General features: G+C 47.1%; 1 protein-coding gene across 9 annotated transcripts in view; it reads left to right on the top strand.

Annotated features, from left to right (window-relative positions):
• Positions 1–15731, top strand: part of TTC7B (tetratricopeptide repeat domain 7B) — a 260937-nt gene that overhangs the window by 183398 nt on the left and 61808 nt on the right. For 6 of the 9 annotated variants that reach the window (XM_032287654.1, XM_032287648.1, XM_032287650.1 and 3 more), the window contains 2 exons: positions 2421–2537; positions 10076–10173. In XM_032287654.1, the coding sequence (XP_032143545.1) occupies positions 2421–2537; positions 10076–10173 (215 nt within the window). Of the gene's footprint in view, positions 1–2420; positions 2538–10075; positions 10174–15066; positions 15232–15731 lie in introns of all 9 variants that reach the window. The other 3 variants (XM_032287652.1, XM_032287646.1, XM_032287647.1) reach the window with 1 other exon arrangement.

Here is a 15731-nt window from a genome sequence, read left to right on the forward strand (position 1 = left end):
TGGGTAGTTAAAGGAATCATGGTTCATTGCTGTTAGAGGCATCTCTCTGCCAGCTGGGGGGCAGGCACCTCCTCTTGGGGGCAGGCACCATTGGAGGGGAGTTCTTGGCGTGGCCCCAGAGAGCTCTAGCCTGGACAGCACCTGCATGGCTTCCTGGACTCCCCACAGTCCTCGGTGGGACCTCCCCTTGCCACAATTGCTTGGCAACCACTCCTCACCACCCCCCAACCCAATGGTGACCTATTTGGCAGCTTCTCCTTCCTTTGTCAGCTCTCCCAGTTGACGCCAGTTTGGTGGGAGATTCTGATGGAAAAGTACTCCCATCATATTCTGGACTCGGGTAGACTTCAGCAGGAGTTAGTTTCTGGTTTCCTTAAATACCCTCCCCGGGCACCCTGAGTGGCTGCCGTGTCTTTTAGGCAGTCTTAGTTAGGCTTCAAAAGCATTTTTGCTTCTTGAGATGTTTTTGAGCAGAAGCGAAGCCCTATTCTCACATCTGGCCTCAGTCTTTGTGCCCACCCGCTTGTAGATTGGGGACTATACCCTGCCCTTTACCTGGACTGTTATCCCATCATTCCAGGCTTCTGCAAGCCCAGGCATGGGGAGACTGCGGCCCTGGTCCCACTGGGAGCACCACACCGCCTTGGACTTCCTTATTCCATTTGGAGGGGGTGCTTGGTGTTAACCCATTCCCAAGCTTGGGCAGTGATGGGTTAGGACCACTTTCATTCCACCTCTCACAGATGAAAAAGAGACTTTCCTCCTCTAAGGTGCCTTTGAATGAGGACATCACATCATGCACGGTGAAGGAATTCTCCTGGATATTTAATTGAAATCTCTAAAATAATTTGCATTATCTTCTGTGGTTTATAGAAAAAGTAGTGGGTGAGTAAATGCTGATTTAAGGCCCATCGAACTGAGAGCACAATTCTAGGAACTGGAGGTGAGGCTACAGAAAGGCAGAGAGAGATATGAGGGCTCGTGTCCTCGGGAAGAAAATCACATCCAGAAAACAACCAAAGGGCACCAGAGCCTCAGTGTCCTTAGGTAAGGACTGGTGAAGAGTGGTGGACACCACCTGCCAAGACAGCTTCTTCCGAGGACCTTGACAGCGTGTGAAGTGCCAAACACAAGGCCTGGCACATGGGACACCTTCAGTCAGCAGGGGCTCCTCCCTCTCTTCTTCCTCTGCTTATTATTAACCACAAACACCGGCTAATATGGCACATACTGAGTAGAGAAGATAAGGGGGTAAAACTGGTATTGGCGGAAGACTCCCTGAGGTGGGGCTTTAGTTGGATTTGGGAAGGATTCAAGAAAGATGTGCATGAGTAGAAGTTACAGTTGAGGACGTGGCATGTATAGCCATAGAGTTGTGCCAGAAATGTAGCATTTGGCCTGTGAGTTATATTGGCAGAAGTGAAGGGTCCGATCAGATGAGATGGTGAAAGAAGAGTGGCTAGTTGGTGGATTGCCTTAAAGGACTAGATACAGAATTTTGAGTTATTATATTACAGACAGGAAGGGATCATTGTAGTTTCTCAAGGTGGGAACAAAAACGAATTTGGAGATCTTCATAATAAGATATCTGAGAGCTGGGTAAGTCAGGGGACAAGAAGACCACCAGGAAAAAACCTGGGCTCATACTGGGACTTTCACTAGGATAGTGGCGACAAGTCCAGGGTCCAGGAGAGCTGATGTCTATAGGCACTCAGGCTGATGTCCACAGAGAGACATAAGTAGAATCTGGAAATGACATTACCCTGAGGGGCCACGAACGAGAGAACATTTTGAGCGTAGCGCTCAGAAGTTCTGGATGGAGGGTGAAGCAGTTGATGGTAACAAAAATAGGGAAAAGAGACCTAAGTGATCGCAGAACAAGCCCTAGGCCCTCAGTAGCAGGGCTGGGGAGATGCAGGAGCTGAGGGCCTACGCCAGAGGCTGCCCTTCTTCATGGGCCTTCCGTTCAGCCTTTCAAAGCTAACAGGATGGTGAGCATCATTGTGGAGGGTAATCTGTAGATATTTATATCAACTGAGTCATGTCTCCTGTGTAATTCTGTAAACAAACCAAGGTTTGCTTTTAATGAGTTTTTGAGGTTTCACAGATAAATTGGTTTGGTTCTAAAAAGCATGCTCTTGATACATTCCCTGTGTTCTGAATAAAATTGGCCACTCTGGTGCTTTCAGCCCGACCGCAGGGAGTCATATCCTGCTTGCATCTGCCTTTGTGTGAGACCTATGCAAAGCAACACCTTGAGCCAGGAGTTCTGGAATCCCGCTTTGCTTGGGCCACGCATGTGGATGTTCCCTTTCCGAAATGAGTATAGTTGCTTCTGCAGCTAAGCCCACCACTTGTCTTGTGGAGATGGGGACTCTGTGGCTTGAGCTGTGGTGGTTCTCTCTGTCTCCCCACTGCAGACTACTGTTTTCCAAAGTGAAGTTGGAGTCGCTCTGCCGGGGCCCAGACGAGGCGCTCCTGACTTGTAAGCACATGCTGCAGATATGGAAATCCTGCTACAACCTCACCAACCCCAGGTAAGAGGCCAGCAGGGCCTGCTTTGCTTGGCTTTTGCATGGGTCCCTGCCTATCAGGGCCCTCTCTGACTGGCATTTAGCAGGCATTCACTCTGTCACCCCTGTGTACCTCCAGGCCCCCACAAGTGGCAGATCATAGTGGTGGAGCTTCACACTCCATTTTAAGGGCTGTTTTCCCAGTGGCTGTTGAAGCCCCCAGATCCTGGGGTTCTTTAGCTTTTACCGCCATAGTGACCCACTGGGCTCAATTCACAATGGAGTTTTATCCAGTTTCTCTCCACCACCTATTTACCTAACTCCTTTGACAGGTCTTAAGTCTTACCTTTCTGGTAATTTATGTATAGACCAGTCACTTATGTGTTCCAGATGGGGTTCCTGCCGTAATGGTTAAAAGACCTGCACAGACAACAGACCGAATACTACTAAGAAGAGAAGTGGCTATTGGCATGATCAAATATCATTGTGGAAAAGTTAAAATCATGACTCATACAACTGTAAAATTAACACAGGTCAAGATTTTAGTTACCTTATTAACTATTTCAGGAACCAGAAAAATATTAAGACTTATTCACAGAAGGGTTCGAGAACAGATACACATAGGCAGGAGTGCTGAAATGATTTGCAAATAGATACAAAAACAACATCCTGTAAGATGATGAAAGATACTGTTTGGGGTTCTTACTACAGGGTGACGTCAACTATCTCTCCCTCAAACAAAATTCACTTGCCTTATTATCAGTTTTCTGCGGGTTAATATCTATCCCTGTGGTGCTGCCAAGCAGCCCAGTCAATGGGAAGTGCATCAGTGGTGCCTACGCCTTTAGAGTCAAATAATCCGGAAAAGGTCTGCTGGTCAGCCCCCAACATTCCACAGATGGACACCTAATAACCTATCTGCCCGTTTCCAAGTCTTGAACAGTTTCCCTTGTGTGTGTTTAGATTACTAAGTGAAGGAGGTCATTTAATGAGAAGGAACATAGTGATTCAAGTGAATTCGCACAACTGCTTATAACACTCAGAGTATTTTTCACCTTTATAGCAACGTGTCTGGGCAGTTTATATCATACTTTTAAGAGTCAGGAGCCTAAAAAAGTGTCACCTAAAATGTAAATGAGCACTAAGGGTGAGGCGGGCAGTGGGCTGGTGGCCGTGGTTTGCAGGGACCAGCAGGGAGGGAGGGCTATGAGGCGCGGAACAGAGATGGTTCCCTGTGAGATTTCATTTTACAAAAGCTTCTGCAGTTAAAAAGAGATGTTCAAAGTCAGGACCCTGTTAAGGGGATGGACCCCTTGGAAACTGACAGACAGACCTGTGACCCCAGGCCCTGCCGGCAGCACACCTGGAATGCAGAGAGCTCTGCCTGGAAAGCAGTGTGCTGTCCAAGCCCTGCCCCGCCCACCCCCAGGCAGCCCCAGGCCCCCGCCGAGCTGCCAGTCCCCTTCCCAGGCGCAGGAACGGCAGGGCGCTGTGCTGCCGGGCGCATCCACCCTTCGCTTGGTGAAAGGTAATCATGAGACTAGCCTCTTCCCTTTTGTGGATATGTTCTCAAAATAAAGATCATTTTAATTTTTTAAAAATTCTACATTTCTAAGTCTGGAAGCAAAAATAGAAACTGTCCATATTTATCTCCCCCGAAAGCCCCCACTCCTGGCCTATGAAATCTTCAGGATTTGGGGGAGTCTTTGCCTACGAACCAGCTAGCAGGAGATGCTGCCCAGGCAGGTTGCCTCGGCCCCGGAGCTCATTCCTTTGCCTGTACCCCCTTTAGAAATGAAAAAATAAACCCATCAGCTTCATGTTGCCAATTTTCCCTCAGTTCTCCACAGCTCTCCCACCTCCCCACATTTCCTCCCACTTAGCAACCAAGAATATTGAATGTGAGGAGAAAAAAATAGCAGAATTGGAAAGCTTTTTAAAAATACTTAACCAAATGCCTGGGCTGTGGCCATACTTCCTCCGTTTCCTGAAGGTTCCTTCAGGGCCAGAGTGGGGAGGACCCTGGCTCCAGGCAGTGTCTGGTAGGGACTGCCGGATGGGGTGGGCAGCGGAGGCCCCACTGGTCAGTCTCCATTCCTCCTCCAGCTCCCCACAAAGCCTTGAGGGAGGGAGGGGTGGTGTATCCAGCTGCCCCTTATTAAGGTGTGTCCTGTCTGGTTCTTTAACTTGATTTTCTCTGGGATATAGATCAGTGTTTCTACTGTAGCCCTTATCATTGTGTGAATGTAGACATCCTCCCCAGTCTGCTCGGTAAGAGGTGACCCTGGCAGCGACTCAAGCCTGAAGGAAGGGCTGCGCCTTTCAGGGCATACCTGGCGGCCCTCAGAGTGAGGCCGCTGTGGCTCCAGCATCCGAGGGGCTGGGATCAGGGCATCCAGGGTTTTGGAGGAGGGTGGAATCACATGCACAAGCACCTAAGAATCAGGCCCTCTTAAAAATAAAACAAAATGAAAACTGAGCAGAAAGCATTTTGGCCGGCGGCATTTGGCTTCTCCCCGGAGCTGGTCCATGCTGACTGCCCGGCTCAGGCACCCTGGCTTCTGGGCATGCTGGCTTGTCATGGGGCCCTCTGCTGTAGCTGCCAGTTTCCCAGTCTTCCCCACCCCCTTCCTGATCCACCCCAGGCTCTGCACAGGCCTCTGGGGCAGTGAGACAAGGAAGCTCTGGGCAGTAGCAGGGAGTGAGTGGCCAAACTGAGAACAGACCCTCGCTTCATATTCTCAGCCACCCGTTCCCTCTTCTCAATTTTTGCCTAAAGGGGGAAAAAAAAATTACACTGAGCCAGTCGCTAAACTGAGCATTGGAAAACTTGCAAATAGCTTTCCACCTGCCGTTGGAGATGTGTCTCTTGCTGTGAGCAAAATGGTGGGTGGCATTCTCTTACATTTGGCGAGGTGTTTGTCATTTCAGAAGCCTGGATTCTATTTCCCTCGGTCTGCAGTTTTGCTTGCATTTAGGATAGAAATCTGTCTCGTGCTTTGTCTCCTCTCTCCGGGTGAAGTGTAAGGCTCCCTCAGTCCTGGTGCATGTTGACTTGGCCACTCAAGAGTGTGAATTCTGACCAGAATCTCACCAAAAGGTCCCAGCCGGCTCCCTGAACTGAATCTCAGAGTACTTCAGCCAGGGATGGTAATAACCATGTTTATTGAAACTTCTCTGTGCCAGCACTGTACTAGGCTTGTACTTGGATGTGTTATCTTCAGTCCCTGCATTAGCCTTGCAAGATAGCTACCATGACTTCCATTTTACAGAAAAGAAAATTGAAGCTAAAAGTGGCTAAAGAACTTGCCTAAGTTTTTCCAGTTGAATAAGTAGCAGAACAGTAATTCAGCCCCAGGCCTGGCTCACACATCAAAGCTCTCTCCACACTAGCATGCACCTCTCCTGAGCTGACAGCATTTCTTTTCATGTTCTTTTGTTAACTGCTTCCTTCCCGCTCCTGTCACTGCTGCTTGACCCATCTCCATCACGCATCCAGATGATCCACGCATCCAGATGACATCTCCAGATGATCCAAAGTCCTAATTCAGTTACTTGCCAACAAATAGCATTTAAACACACACATAGTCACATACCCTTTTTTTTTTTGCCCTAACCTCAGTTAAGAGTCAGAGATCCCATGTTATCCTCACACTCAGCAGCATTTGGGCGGAGCTTTTCTTTTTATAAAGCATGTCCTCATTCCATCTTTGAAGCAGCCCTATAAAATGGGCAAAGGCCGTGTGATCTCATAACCATTTTACTGATGAGATAATTGAGGCTCCAGGATATTAGGAACTTACCTTGATTCTTGTAATCCAGGCCTAAGAGGCCTGGAGAGAAACGAGAGTTCCTCTCCCATCTGCCTCTGCCCTGATTTCCTAGCCGAGGCCCTTCTCTTAGGTGCAGTATTTACTGTGTGCCAGGCACTGTTCCAGGAGCTGGGAAGAGGCACAGCTGAGACAGGAGCTCCAGGGTTCTGACTTCTAGCCCACCCTGCCGCCACCAAGTCACTTCTGTTTAACCTCTTCGTGGCTGTGGAAGATAGAGCATTTCCAAGAGAGGCTTCCAATATCCAGTATAACTTTAACTCCCGTTACAATTTACTCTGATTTTTCAGTCACAATAGGGAATAGAAATCCCTGCATGTGCACATCTACGTGTGTGGAGCACCTCCCGCTTACTTACCATGGATTCGGGGGTCCTTCCCGTTTCCTCTTCCTCAACTAGCATCACTCACCAGGAGTGGTTTCTCTCCCTTCCTGCCTCCCTCCTTGGGAAGTGCTCCTGGCAGCCTAAGGGCCCAGCAGAAAAGAAGTGAGGTGACTGGGCTATGAGGAGGAAATGGGTGGTTCACAGAAGTGCCCAGGCACATGTGTCGCAGAGGGAGACAGGAAGGTGACTTTCCAGCTTGCCGGAGAGACTGGCCAGAGTGAGAAAGTTAGGGAGACTCAGGGTTGGCCAAGGCCTCTCCTTGCCTCTTGTCCCATATTCTAGGGGTCAAGTGCAAATCTTGATTGGTGAACACTCTGCACCATGTAAATGAAGAACTAAAAATTGCTTCAGGCATCCAGTACAGTTCTCAGTCACAACTACCGAATTATTTTTATTTATTTTTTTTTTGAGACAGTCTCACTCTGTCGCCCAGGCTGGAGTGCCATGGCATGATCATAGCTCACTGCAGCCTGTCTCCAGGCTCAAGCCATCCTCTTGCCTCAGCCCCTCAGATAGCTGGGATCACAGGTGCACGCCACCATGCCTAGCTAATTTTTTAAATTTTCAATAGAGGTGAGCTCTTGCTATGTTGCGCAGGCTGATCTTGAACTCCTGAGCTCTAGCGATCCTCCTGCCTCAGCCTCCCAAAGTGCTGAGATTACAGGCATGAGCCACTGTGCCCAGCCCTAATTATTTTTGGAGAGAAAACGTTCAATGTGGAAACAAAAGCATCTCTATTTTGAATAGTTAATTGTTGCTTTTACACTGTTTTCAAAAGGAACTAGAGAAGACACACTAAGTTTGTGTCTGAATGCAGTGTCCCAGCTGGTGGAGGGAAAGTGGATCCTGTGCCATTGTCCGTGGGTGAGGTTCACAATTCAGATGACGGTTTTGTTTGGGGTTTCTGACATTTTACATCAGCTTCCCCATACTTCCTACAGTTGCACCAGAAGTCTAGGGATAAGTTGGCTGCAGGAATTGGCTGGCCATATTAATGTCAGATGTGTGTTGCAGGTATGTGGGGGTTTTTTTTGTTGTTGTTTTTGTGACAAAGTCTCACGCATGTCCCCCAGACTGGAGTGCAATGGCACGATCTTGGCTCACTGCAACCTCTGCCTCCCAGGTTCAAGCGATTCTCCGGCCTCAGCCTCCCGAGTAGCTCAGATTACAGGTGCGCACCACCATGCCCAGCTAATTTTTGTATTTTTGGTAGAGACGGGGTTTCTGTGTTGGCCAGGCTGGTTTTGAACTCCTGACCTCAGGTGATCCCCCTGCCTCGGCCTCCCAAAGTACTGGGATTGCAGGCGTGAGCCACTGCGTCCAGCCAGGTATGTGGTTTTATACACACCTGGCATGTACCTAGAAGTTGTTAAGTCTTCAGAATGCTCCATCTATGTGACCTTATTTCATCCTCACACAGTTCTGGATAGGACAATCATCCTGATCTTCATCTGACTGGGGAAGTCAGTGAGGCACAGGGAAAGCTACCTTGCCCAAAGTGGCCTCGTCATAATGACAGCACTGAAACATGGTGAGATAGGAGACCTGGGCGATGATAACGTCTGAAACAAACCTCAGATTTGGTCCACCAAAAACCCAGGCAAATCCTTCCTTTGCAATGCCAGTACCTCATGGTGTGTCTTGGAATCCTGAAGGTGATGAATAATATGTCATCGTTTCACTGTATTTTGATGCAAATCTTGAGAAAAACTCCTAAGTGGAGAGCCATTGCAATATTCAGATAATGCGTACTGAGTGGTACTTATGTGGAAATGCTACCTGGACAGACGCATGCTGGAAATAGTCTGTTGCGATTAAAGAGCATTTGCATGCACTTTTATGTTGTCTTCTGCTCAGAGACATTTATTGTTTCTCAGTTATGGAAACAATTAAAAGAGCAGTTTCCAGAAAAACATGGCTGGGATGATGTAATAAGTAGAGGCTGACAAATAGTCTGTCCTGAAGGAAGTTTCCTTCTGCTTCCTGTGGCTTTCTCTAATGTAGTTAGAGAAATCGCTGGATGTGGAAATTGCAGCCTGTAAACTGCATTAAGTTTCATGCCAAATCTTGTTTGTACTGCTTTAGCAACAGCTGCAGAAAGGAAGGAAATTGTGGCCCTTTATTGTAGAATGTGAACTTCTTCACAACAAAAAACTCACTCTTAAAGCCCCCAGACTGGAAAAGAAAACAGATTCAAAGAAAAGCATTGAAGTTTCAAACCTCAGGAGACAGATGTGATTCTTTTTGGAACTGTTTTGCTAGCATATCATGATACAGGAAAAAAGCAATAGTGTTTACTTACAAGCTTCCTAGAATTTAAAAAAGAAATCTATATTAGCTGAGATCCCTTAACCATTTCTCTCCCAGCTAGGCCCAACGTGGCCTCTTGTGTGACATTGCCAGATGAACAGTGCCACGCCTGTTTAGTAGGCACAAGCTGGAGAGGGGACTCAGTAGACATGGGCAGTGCAGGAAGCTGGTGGGAGTGGTGGTATGGAGGCCGCCACCAAGACCCCTCTGTGTTCTCTCCCACTCCCACATGTCCCTATCAGCCAGGCTTCTCCAGCTAGGAACGCTAGACAGGGCTCGTACACCAGCAGGGAAGTTAACCACATGAGGTAGCCCAAAGGCCTACATTCTAGGGACCCTGATCAGGCCTACATTCTGGGGACCCCCGATCAGGCCTACATTCTGGGGACCCCGTACATTCTGGGGAACCTGTTGAGGCCTTGTCTGTGATCACAACAGGGAAAGGGGGCCAGGGGTTCTTGAATCCAGCAGCTGCACCTTAAAACCATCTGAGGAGCTCTGAAAAATGTTGATCACCCCAGGAGTTTTGATTGTTCGGTCCACAGTGGGACCCAGGCATCCCATCCGTTTTTTAGAGATGCCCTGGGTGATTTTCCCGTGCAGCCCAGGTTTAGAAGCACAGGTATGGAGCATCGGTTCATGAAGACAACTCTTCATGGACGGCGTGTTCACGGACTCACTCTCTTAAGACTTCACTTTCTAAGGTTGCTAATGCCAATCAGTTTCCCCCCGTAAGGTGGATGAAAAACATAGCTTGATGTTTTCATTTTTGTGTCTTCTAATGATACAAAAGAGGCCAAAATTAGCCAGGATCTGTGGGTGTGGTTTATGCTGTGTTTGTGATATTGAACACTGAAAGGAATCCCAGCCCAGGCCAAGCCAGGAAGCAGGATGCCTCCTTCATAAGAAAGATGCTGAAGAACATAAAAAATGGGCCAAAGGTATTCATCGCCCTTCAGGAGTCAGTATTGGTGTCCTCTCTTTCCTTCCCTCCTACCACCTTGCAGGTGACTGACATTTATAGCTGTGTTTTGCAGTGATTCTGGACGTGGGAGCAGCCTCTTAGATAGAACCATTGCTGACAGACGACAGCTTAATACAATTACTTTGCCAGACTTCAGCGATCCCGAGACAGGTGAGAATAAAAGCCCAGCGGGGACGAAATGGTGTCACGGAGAATGTGGGGGCCTGGGACCGCGTGCCATGGGATGAGACTGCTTGGGCTGGGGTTGGAGACATTTCTCACGCAAATAGTTTAAACACTCAATTGAGGTGCATTTTCTCCAGCGTCTTTTTCAAGTGTTTGTTCACGGTGGGGACAGTCATAGGATTTGCCCAGCCCAGTGCTTTGAAATCTATTTCCCCCTTTGCTCTTGGAACTTAAAATTTGAAACTAAAACAAGGTGGTTTCTGTCCCTGTGTCTCCCTCTCTGTTTGGGTTTTAGTCCTCGTTGAAATCACTATTCACTTTCTAATCAGTTGCACCCGTAAACACACATATATCCAACACAAGACCCCGCAGAGTGGCAGGTGGTTTCCCCTGTCCCCATGTGGAGGCCTGAGGCACTTCCTGGCTATGAGCAAATCTGCACACCTCATTGTGTGTGTGTTCCACATTTGCCTAAGTACAGGGGAGTGAGTTCATCTCACTTCACAGCGGTGACACAGGTGAAGTGTCCCTTACCCGAAAGGCCCGGGACCAGAAGTGTGTTGGGTTTGGGAATATTTGCATAAACATGATGAGATATCCTGGGATTGGACACAAGTCTAAACACAAAGTCGGTTTATGTTTCATATCCACCTATACACATAGCCTAATTGTAAATAATTTTATATAATATTTTAAAGAACTTTGTTTAAAGAGACAGAGTTTTGACTGCATTTTGACGGTGGCCTATCACATGAAATCAGCTGTGGAATTTTCCACTTGTGTCGTATCAGCACCCAGAAACATCTGGATTTTAGAGCATTTCAGATTTTGGATTTTCAGATCAGGGATGTTCAACCTGGACCAACGATTCAGTGGTAATCTGGATGACTTGACAGACCCACAAAACATATAAGTTCACTCTTCTTTGGGCCTTAAAAATCATTCTAGAGCTTCATTTGGAACCTGCTCCTGTTCCTTCTCCCCCACCCACAGGGGACCATGTATGGCCTAATCTCTATCTGGGTATGCCTCGTCTTTTATGGGCTGGCTGCATGAAAGGGACCACGAGGTTCTTTTCTTGTCCTTGTGCCACATCCCAGCTCCTGCCAGAACCCTTCCAAAGAAAGCCCGAGAGCAGCCCTGAGTCCCACACTGCCACGGCTTGTCCCCTGGAAAAACCTATCTGGGTGGGATGAGAGAGATAGGGCCTTTGGGAGCCAGATATGATGCTCACACCAGGCCCACCCACAGCCGCCTCGCAGGCTGCATTTCTGCCCTAGGCTCCCTTCTACCAAATTTAAAGCCAGCTTGAGAAGTCAGATCCAAAGGTCCTGCGGCTCCTGGGTCCAAAGATTTTTAGGCGCTGGAAGCAGTACAAATTGAAAATTGGTACAGTTTAACCTGGCTTGCAGCCACTGCTTAAAATGTGAACTAACTGAACTATATAGAAATTCACCCCCTGGAGTGACCTGACCACCCCCACCCGAGACGGGTTAGCAGTCATTGGTGGGCTTGGACTGCACACCAGGCAGAGACCCTGGCTGGAATAGCACAGCAGAGTTCTTCCTCGTCCCAGTTCCTGCCAGGGAGACCTGTCTAGGCCCCGTCATTGTGGGAAAGAGGTCAGGCTGTCAGGACTAGCCACTGCAAGGTGAGGCTCGGACACAGGGAGAGAAGAGGAAGTGAAACTCACTATAGCACTGGCAGCAATTTCCGCTGATTCAAAATAGCTGCTGTGGCTATCCAGCACTGTCTTCCCCCTCTTCTCCCTCCTAAGTACCCTGTGAGAACAGCCGCACTAAATTCAGACCCCCTTTCCTTCCAGCTGGCCTGGACCTGAATTACCCTGGAGGTCTCAAGGCTTTAATGCCACTCACATTGAGAACAGATAGTGTCAGAAAATGAATGAGGTCCTTGTTATTCATTCTTCCTGTTGCCCCTTGGGACATTTCCCCTAGCGTGCTCTAGAGTCCCCCATCTCTCAGATGCCACGGTGTTTAAGGGAGGTGTGTCTGTGTGACACAGTCTGGGGTGCCACTGTTCCCGGGCTGGGCCCCCCCCGTCTTCCTCCTCCCTCTCTGCTTAGTGGTACTGATAGAGCCACTCTTTCTGGTGGGGCACCCATTCATTTCCAGAGAGCCTAGGTGTCTGGAGTCAGGACTGCGGGCTCCTGTGCCCTTCCTCAACAACAAGGGGAAGCCACAGCCTCCCAGACACTGCCACAGATGGTTTCATTCTTGTGTCATCCACGAGAGTCCCTCTGAGACTCCTGCTACCCTGCACTTCCCCCATCCCTCCCCAGGCAGCTACAAAATACTGATTTGCACGTTATCAATTTAACCAAGAAACGAGGAAATCAGAAAAATGGAAAGCCGTTTTAGGAGGCCTTATCATATTTGTAAATGAGGGGTAAAACATTCTGAAATGACAGTGTAAATCAAAGAAACTTACACATTAGGAAGGCTTGCTTACAAATGAAAAAAATGCCTCCATCTTAATTAATAAAGCCCAGTTGCCTATGACTCAGCTCATGGTACAGTCACAGAAGGGGCAGACGCTGTCATTCACACACCTGTGTGGAGAGCCTGCCTTGCGAACCACCCACAGATTGTTTATTTCTCTTACCTTGATTTGATTTTAAGAGGAAATACATTTACGTAATTCAAAAGCTAAAAACTAATTCACAAGGTGCTGTAGAGAAGTATTGCTTCCATCCCTGCCCCTCCATTTTATCTGTTCCTAAAGAAAATCACATTTATCAGCGTTTTGTTTACCCTTCCAGTATTTTTTCACACAAACAAGCATATATATCATTTCCTCTGCCCCTTTACATAAACGACCACACACTATATATGCGTTTGAGCACCTGCCATTTTGCACTTCACAGCATATCTGAAGATGCCTGCATACCCATCCGTGGAGAATTTCCTTATTATTTTTTACAGCCATGTAGTATTCCATGACCTCTGGATTCTTACCCACCCAGCATGACCACAGTCATTTTTCTTCCCTTTGCCTTTACACAGTTTTCAGTTCATGTGCTAAAGGAGCCGGCTAATTTTGAATACCCACTGCAGCACTGCTCAACTCGAAAAGCAACTGGGCTATATAGGAAAAGAGAAAAGGATCTTATCCGAGGTCAGAATGATTCCCAGTGAAACAGAAGTGACCGTGAGATCAAATGTGGCCCAGGAGAACCCAGCCCTGGTGGGTGGCAGCTCATCAGCGCCATGCCGGACACTTAACTGCTTTTCTAAATCCCCTTTAAAGGGCACAGGTGTCCGACACCAGCAGAGCCCCGCGGTGTTAGCATCCGTGAGGGAGCACGGCCACAGCCATGGTGAACTTCCACCGTGGAGCGCCTGCCAACCCCGGGGCCCAGGCCCAGGGTCACCCACTGTGCAGACAGATTCCTCTGCCAGGACGCAAGTCCTCTTGGATCGGTTTTATTTTGTTTTGTTTTCCCCCAGAACTACATTTCTTCTTTTTTTTTTTTTTAATTTCTATTATGGAAAAATTTCTAACATACCAGAACAGAGATACTAATATTCCCATTACCCACCAGCGAGTTTTAGCAATCAGCATTCTCCTTTCACCTCTCTCTCCTGTCCCATGCTTGCTTCTCCCATATCCTATTTTGCCTGTTAGGATTTCAGGATATATGTCTAACTGATAAGAGCTTAAATATATATAACTACAATACTATTATTATATATCCTGGGTCCTTATGCAGTGCAGCCTCAGTGTTCGTGATTTTGGAAGTGGTTGGTTAACTAGAATACGGTTTCCTACCTCTGAAATTGTCCATATGCAGAGATGTGGAACAACATGAGGAGTCACCCACGTCCATAAGCTTTGAACTGGCTGAGTCCACTGTAGCCAATAGAGTGGAATTCTGTTTTATTAAGCAGACGTGTCACACTAAAATAGCCCCATACAGAACATGAGTTCTCCTCAGGTATCACCTTGGGCGTCCCTTCCTCCCGCCTCTGCCATCTCATAGGCCCCAGCCAGTGAAAGAGGACTCAAATAGAGTGACAGTCTTTACTTTGAAGCTCTGAGTCATTGTCTTTTATTTGGAGTAAGTTGGTAGTTCCTTAAATAGAGAATGGAAAAAAATTATTTTATTCCTTTGCCTTTAAAACAGGATATAGGGTAAGGGGATTTATGTTTGATAATTGGTAGATATCACCAAATACCTATCCAACTAAAATAAGTCTTTTCACTTGAAAGTCTGATCCATTTTGTTTGGGGAATTTCTCATTGCAGCTGCAGTGGTCTTCCCATTGCCACGTGTTCCTCCAGCTATTAGACATGTAGGCGGCCGCACTGACTCTTTTCCCAAAGTGCCCAACCAGCACACCCAACCATAGACCACCCCAGAAAGCTTAGCGCCCCCTGCCATCATGCTGGGACCACCACATAGTGTTGCAACTCAGTACTCTGCACCTTGGAAAACCTTATTTTCAAGTAAACTGTATATAAGTGCTTCTCATAAAAAACAAATCTATGTAAAGTCAAGTCCTAACCCTTTCCAGTTGAAAAGCAAATTGTTTCCTCTCGAATGTTCTGGATATTGTAGGCCAAAGACGTTTTATTTTCAGTGGATCACACTGCTGAATCTGTGCCCAGGTAAACCGTGAGTTATTTTTGATTCCATGGTGGTATTACAGACCAACCAAGTCACCAGTGGAAAAACAAATTTGTTTTCTTCGAAAAGCACTTGTATTCTATTGTCAAGTAGAGGAATGATTGTGTTATTACATGACCTCATTTTCTTTGCAGCTTATGTGAGTATATTAAAAGCGAGTTTATTTTTTCTTTGTGTTTCTAAAGTTTTTTTTGCCTTTATCCTTTTTTTCTCTTTCACTTTTTTAGCGTCAGATTCCTCCTCCTCCTCCTCTCCTCTTTCAAGAACCGAATCTCCTCTCCACCTGTTTGTGTCTTCTCATCTTCATTCTCACCCCAAACCTGATACCTTTGTGTGGCCCCCTGCGGCTCATTCATTCAGTGACGCAGGTCCCCGCCGGGAACCCTCTCTCTGTAAACATGGTTTTTCCTTTCTTGTTAGACCTATTTCATTTGCCTGTTTGACTTTCTGATAATCTTCCTAACTGATAAGCTGGAGAGGAAACTTCATCAGACTTGCCAGAGAGAAATCTTGCCCATTTGAAAATCCAAAAGTTGTTTGGGGCTGAAGGAAACCTGAGATTCAGACATTAGAGCCCAAATTCCAGCCTCCTCTTTGAAAAGCAAAGGAGAGCTTCTGGGCAGGAAAGATGGAAGCTTTTCTAGAATATTGCCTCTAATTCTTGGGTCCTTCCATGCTTTCCTGGAGTTTGATATAAATGCATAAAAATTAATCCTGTTAAAGAAAAGGCAAATTACAACATTTTGCAAGTAAGAATTTAATCCTTAAAACTCCTGCTTTCAGTTTAGAAATGAATTCAACCAGTGTGTAATCATCAAGCCTGTATTCTAAAGATTGTGGCCACAGCACTTTCAATATGTGATTCTCAGACTTTACTGTGTATTAAAATCAC

The sequence above is a fragment of the Sapajus apella genome, unplaced genomic scaffold (assembly GCF_009761245.1).
Source record: "Sapajus apella isolate SASKATOON/1434 unplaced genomic scaffold, GSC_monkey_1.0 scaffold20, whole genome shotgun sequence".
Lineage (NCBI taxonomy): Eukaryota > Metazoa > Chordata > Mammalia > Primates > Cebidae > Sapajus > Sapajus apella.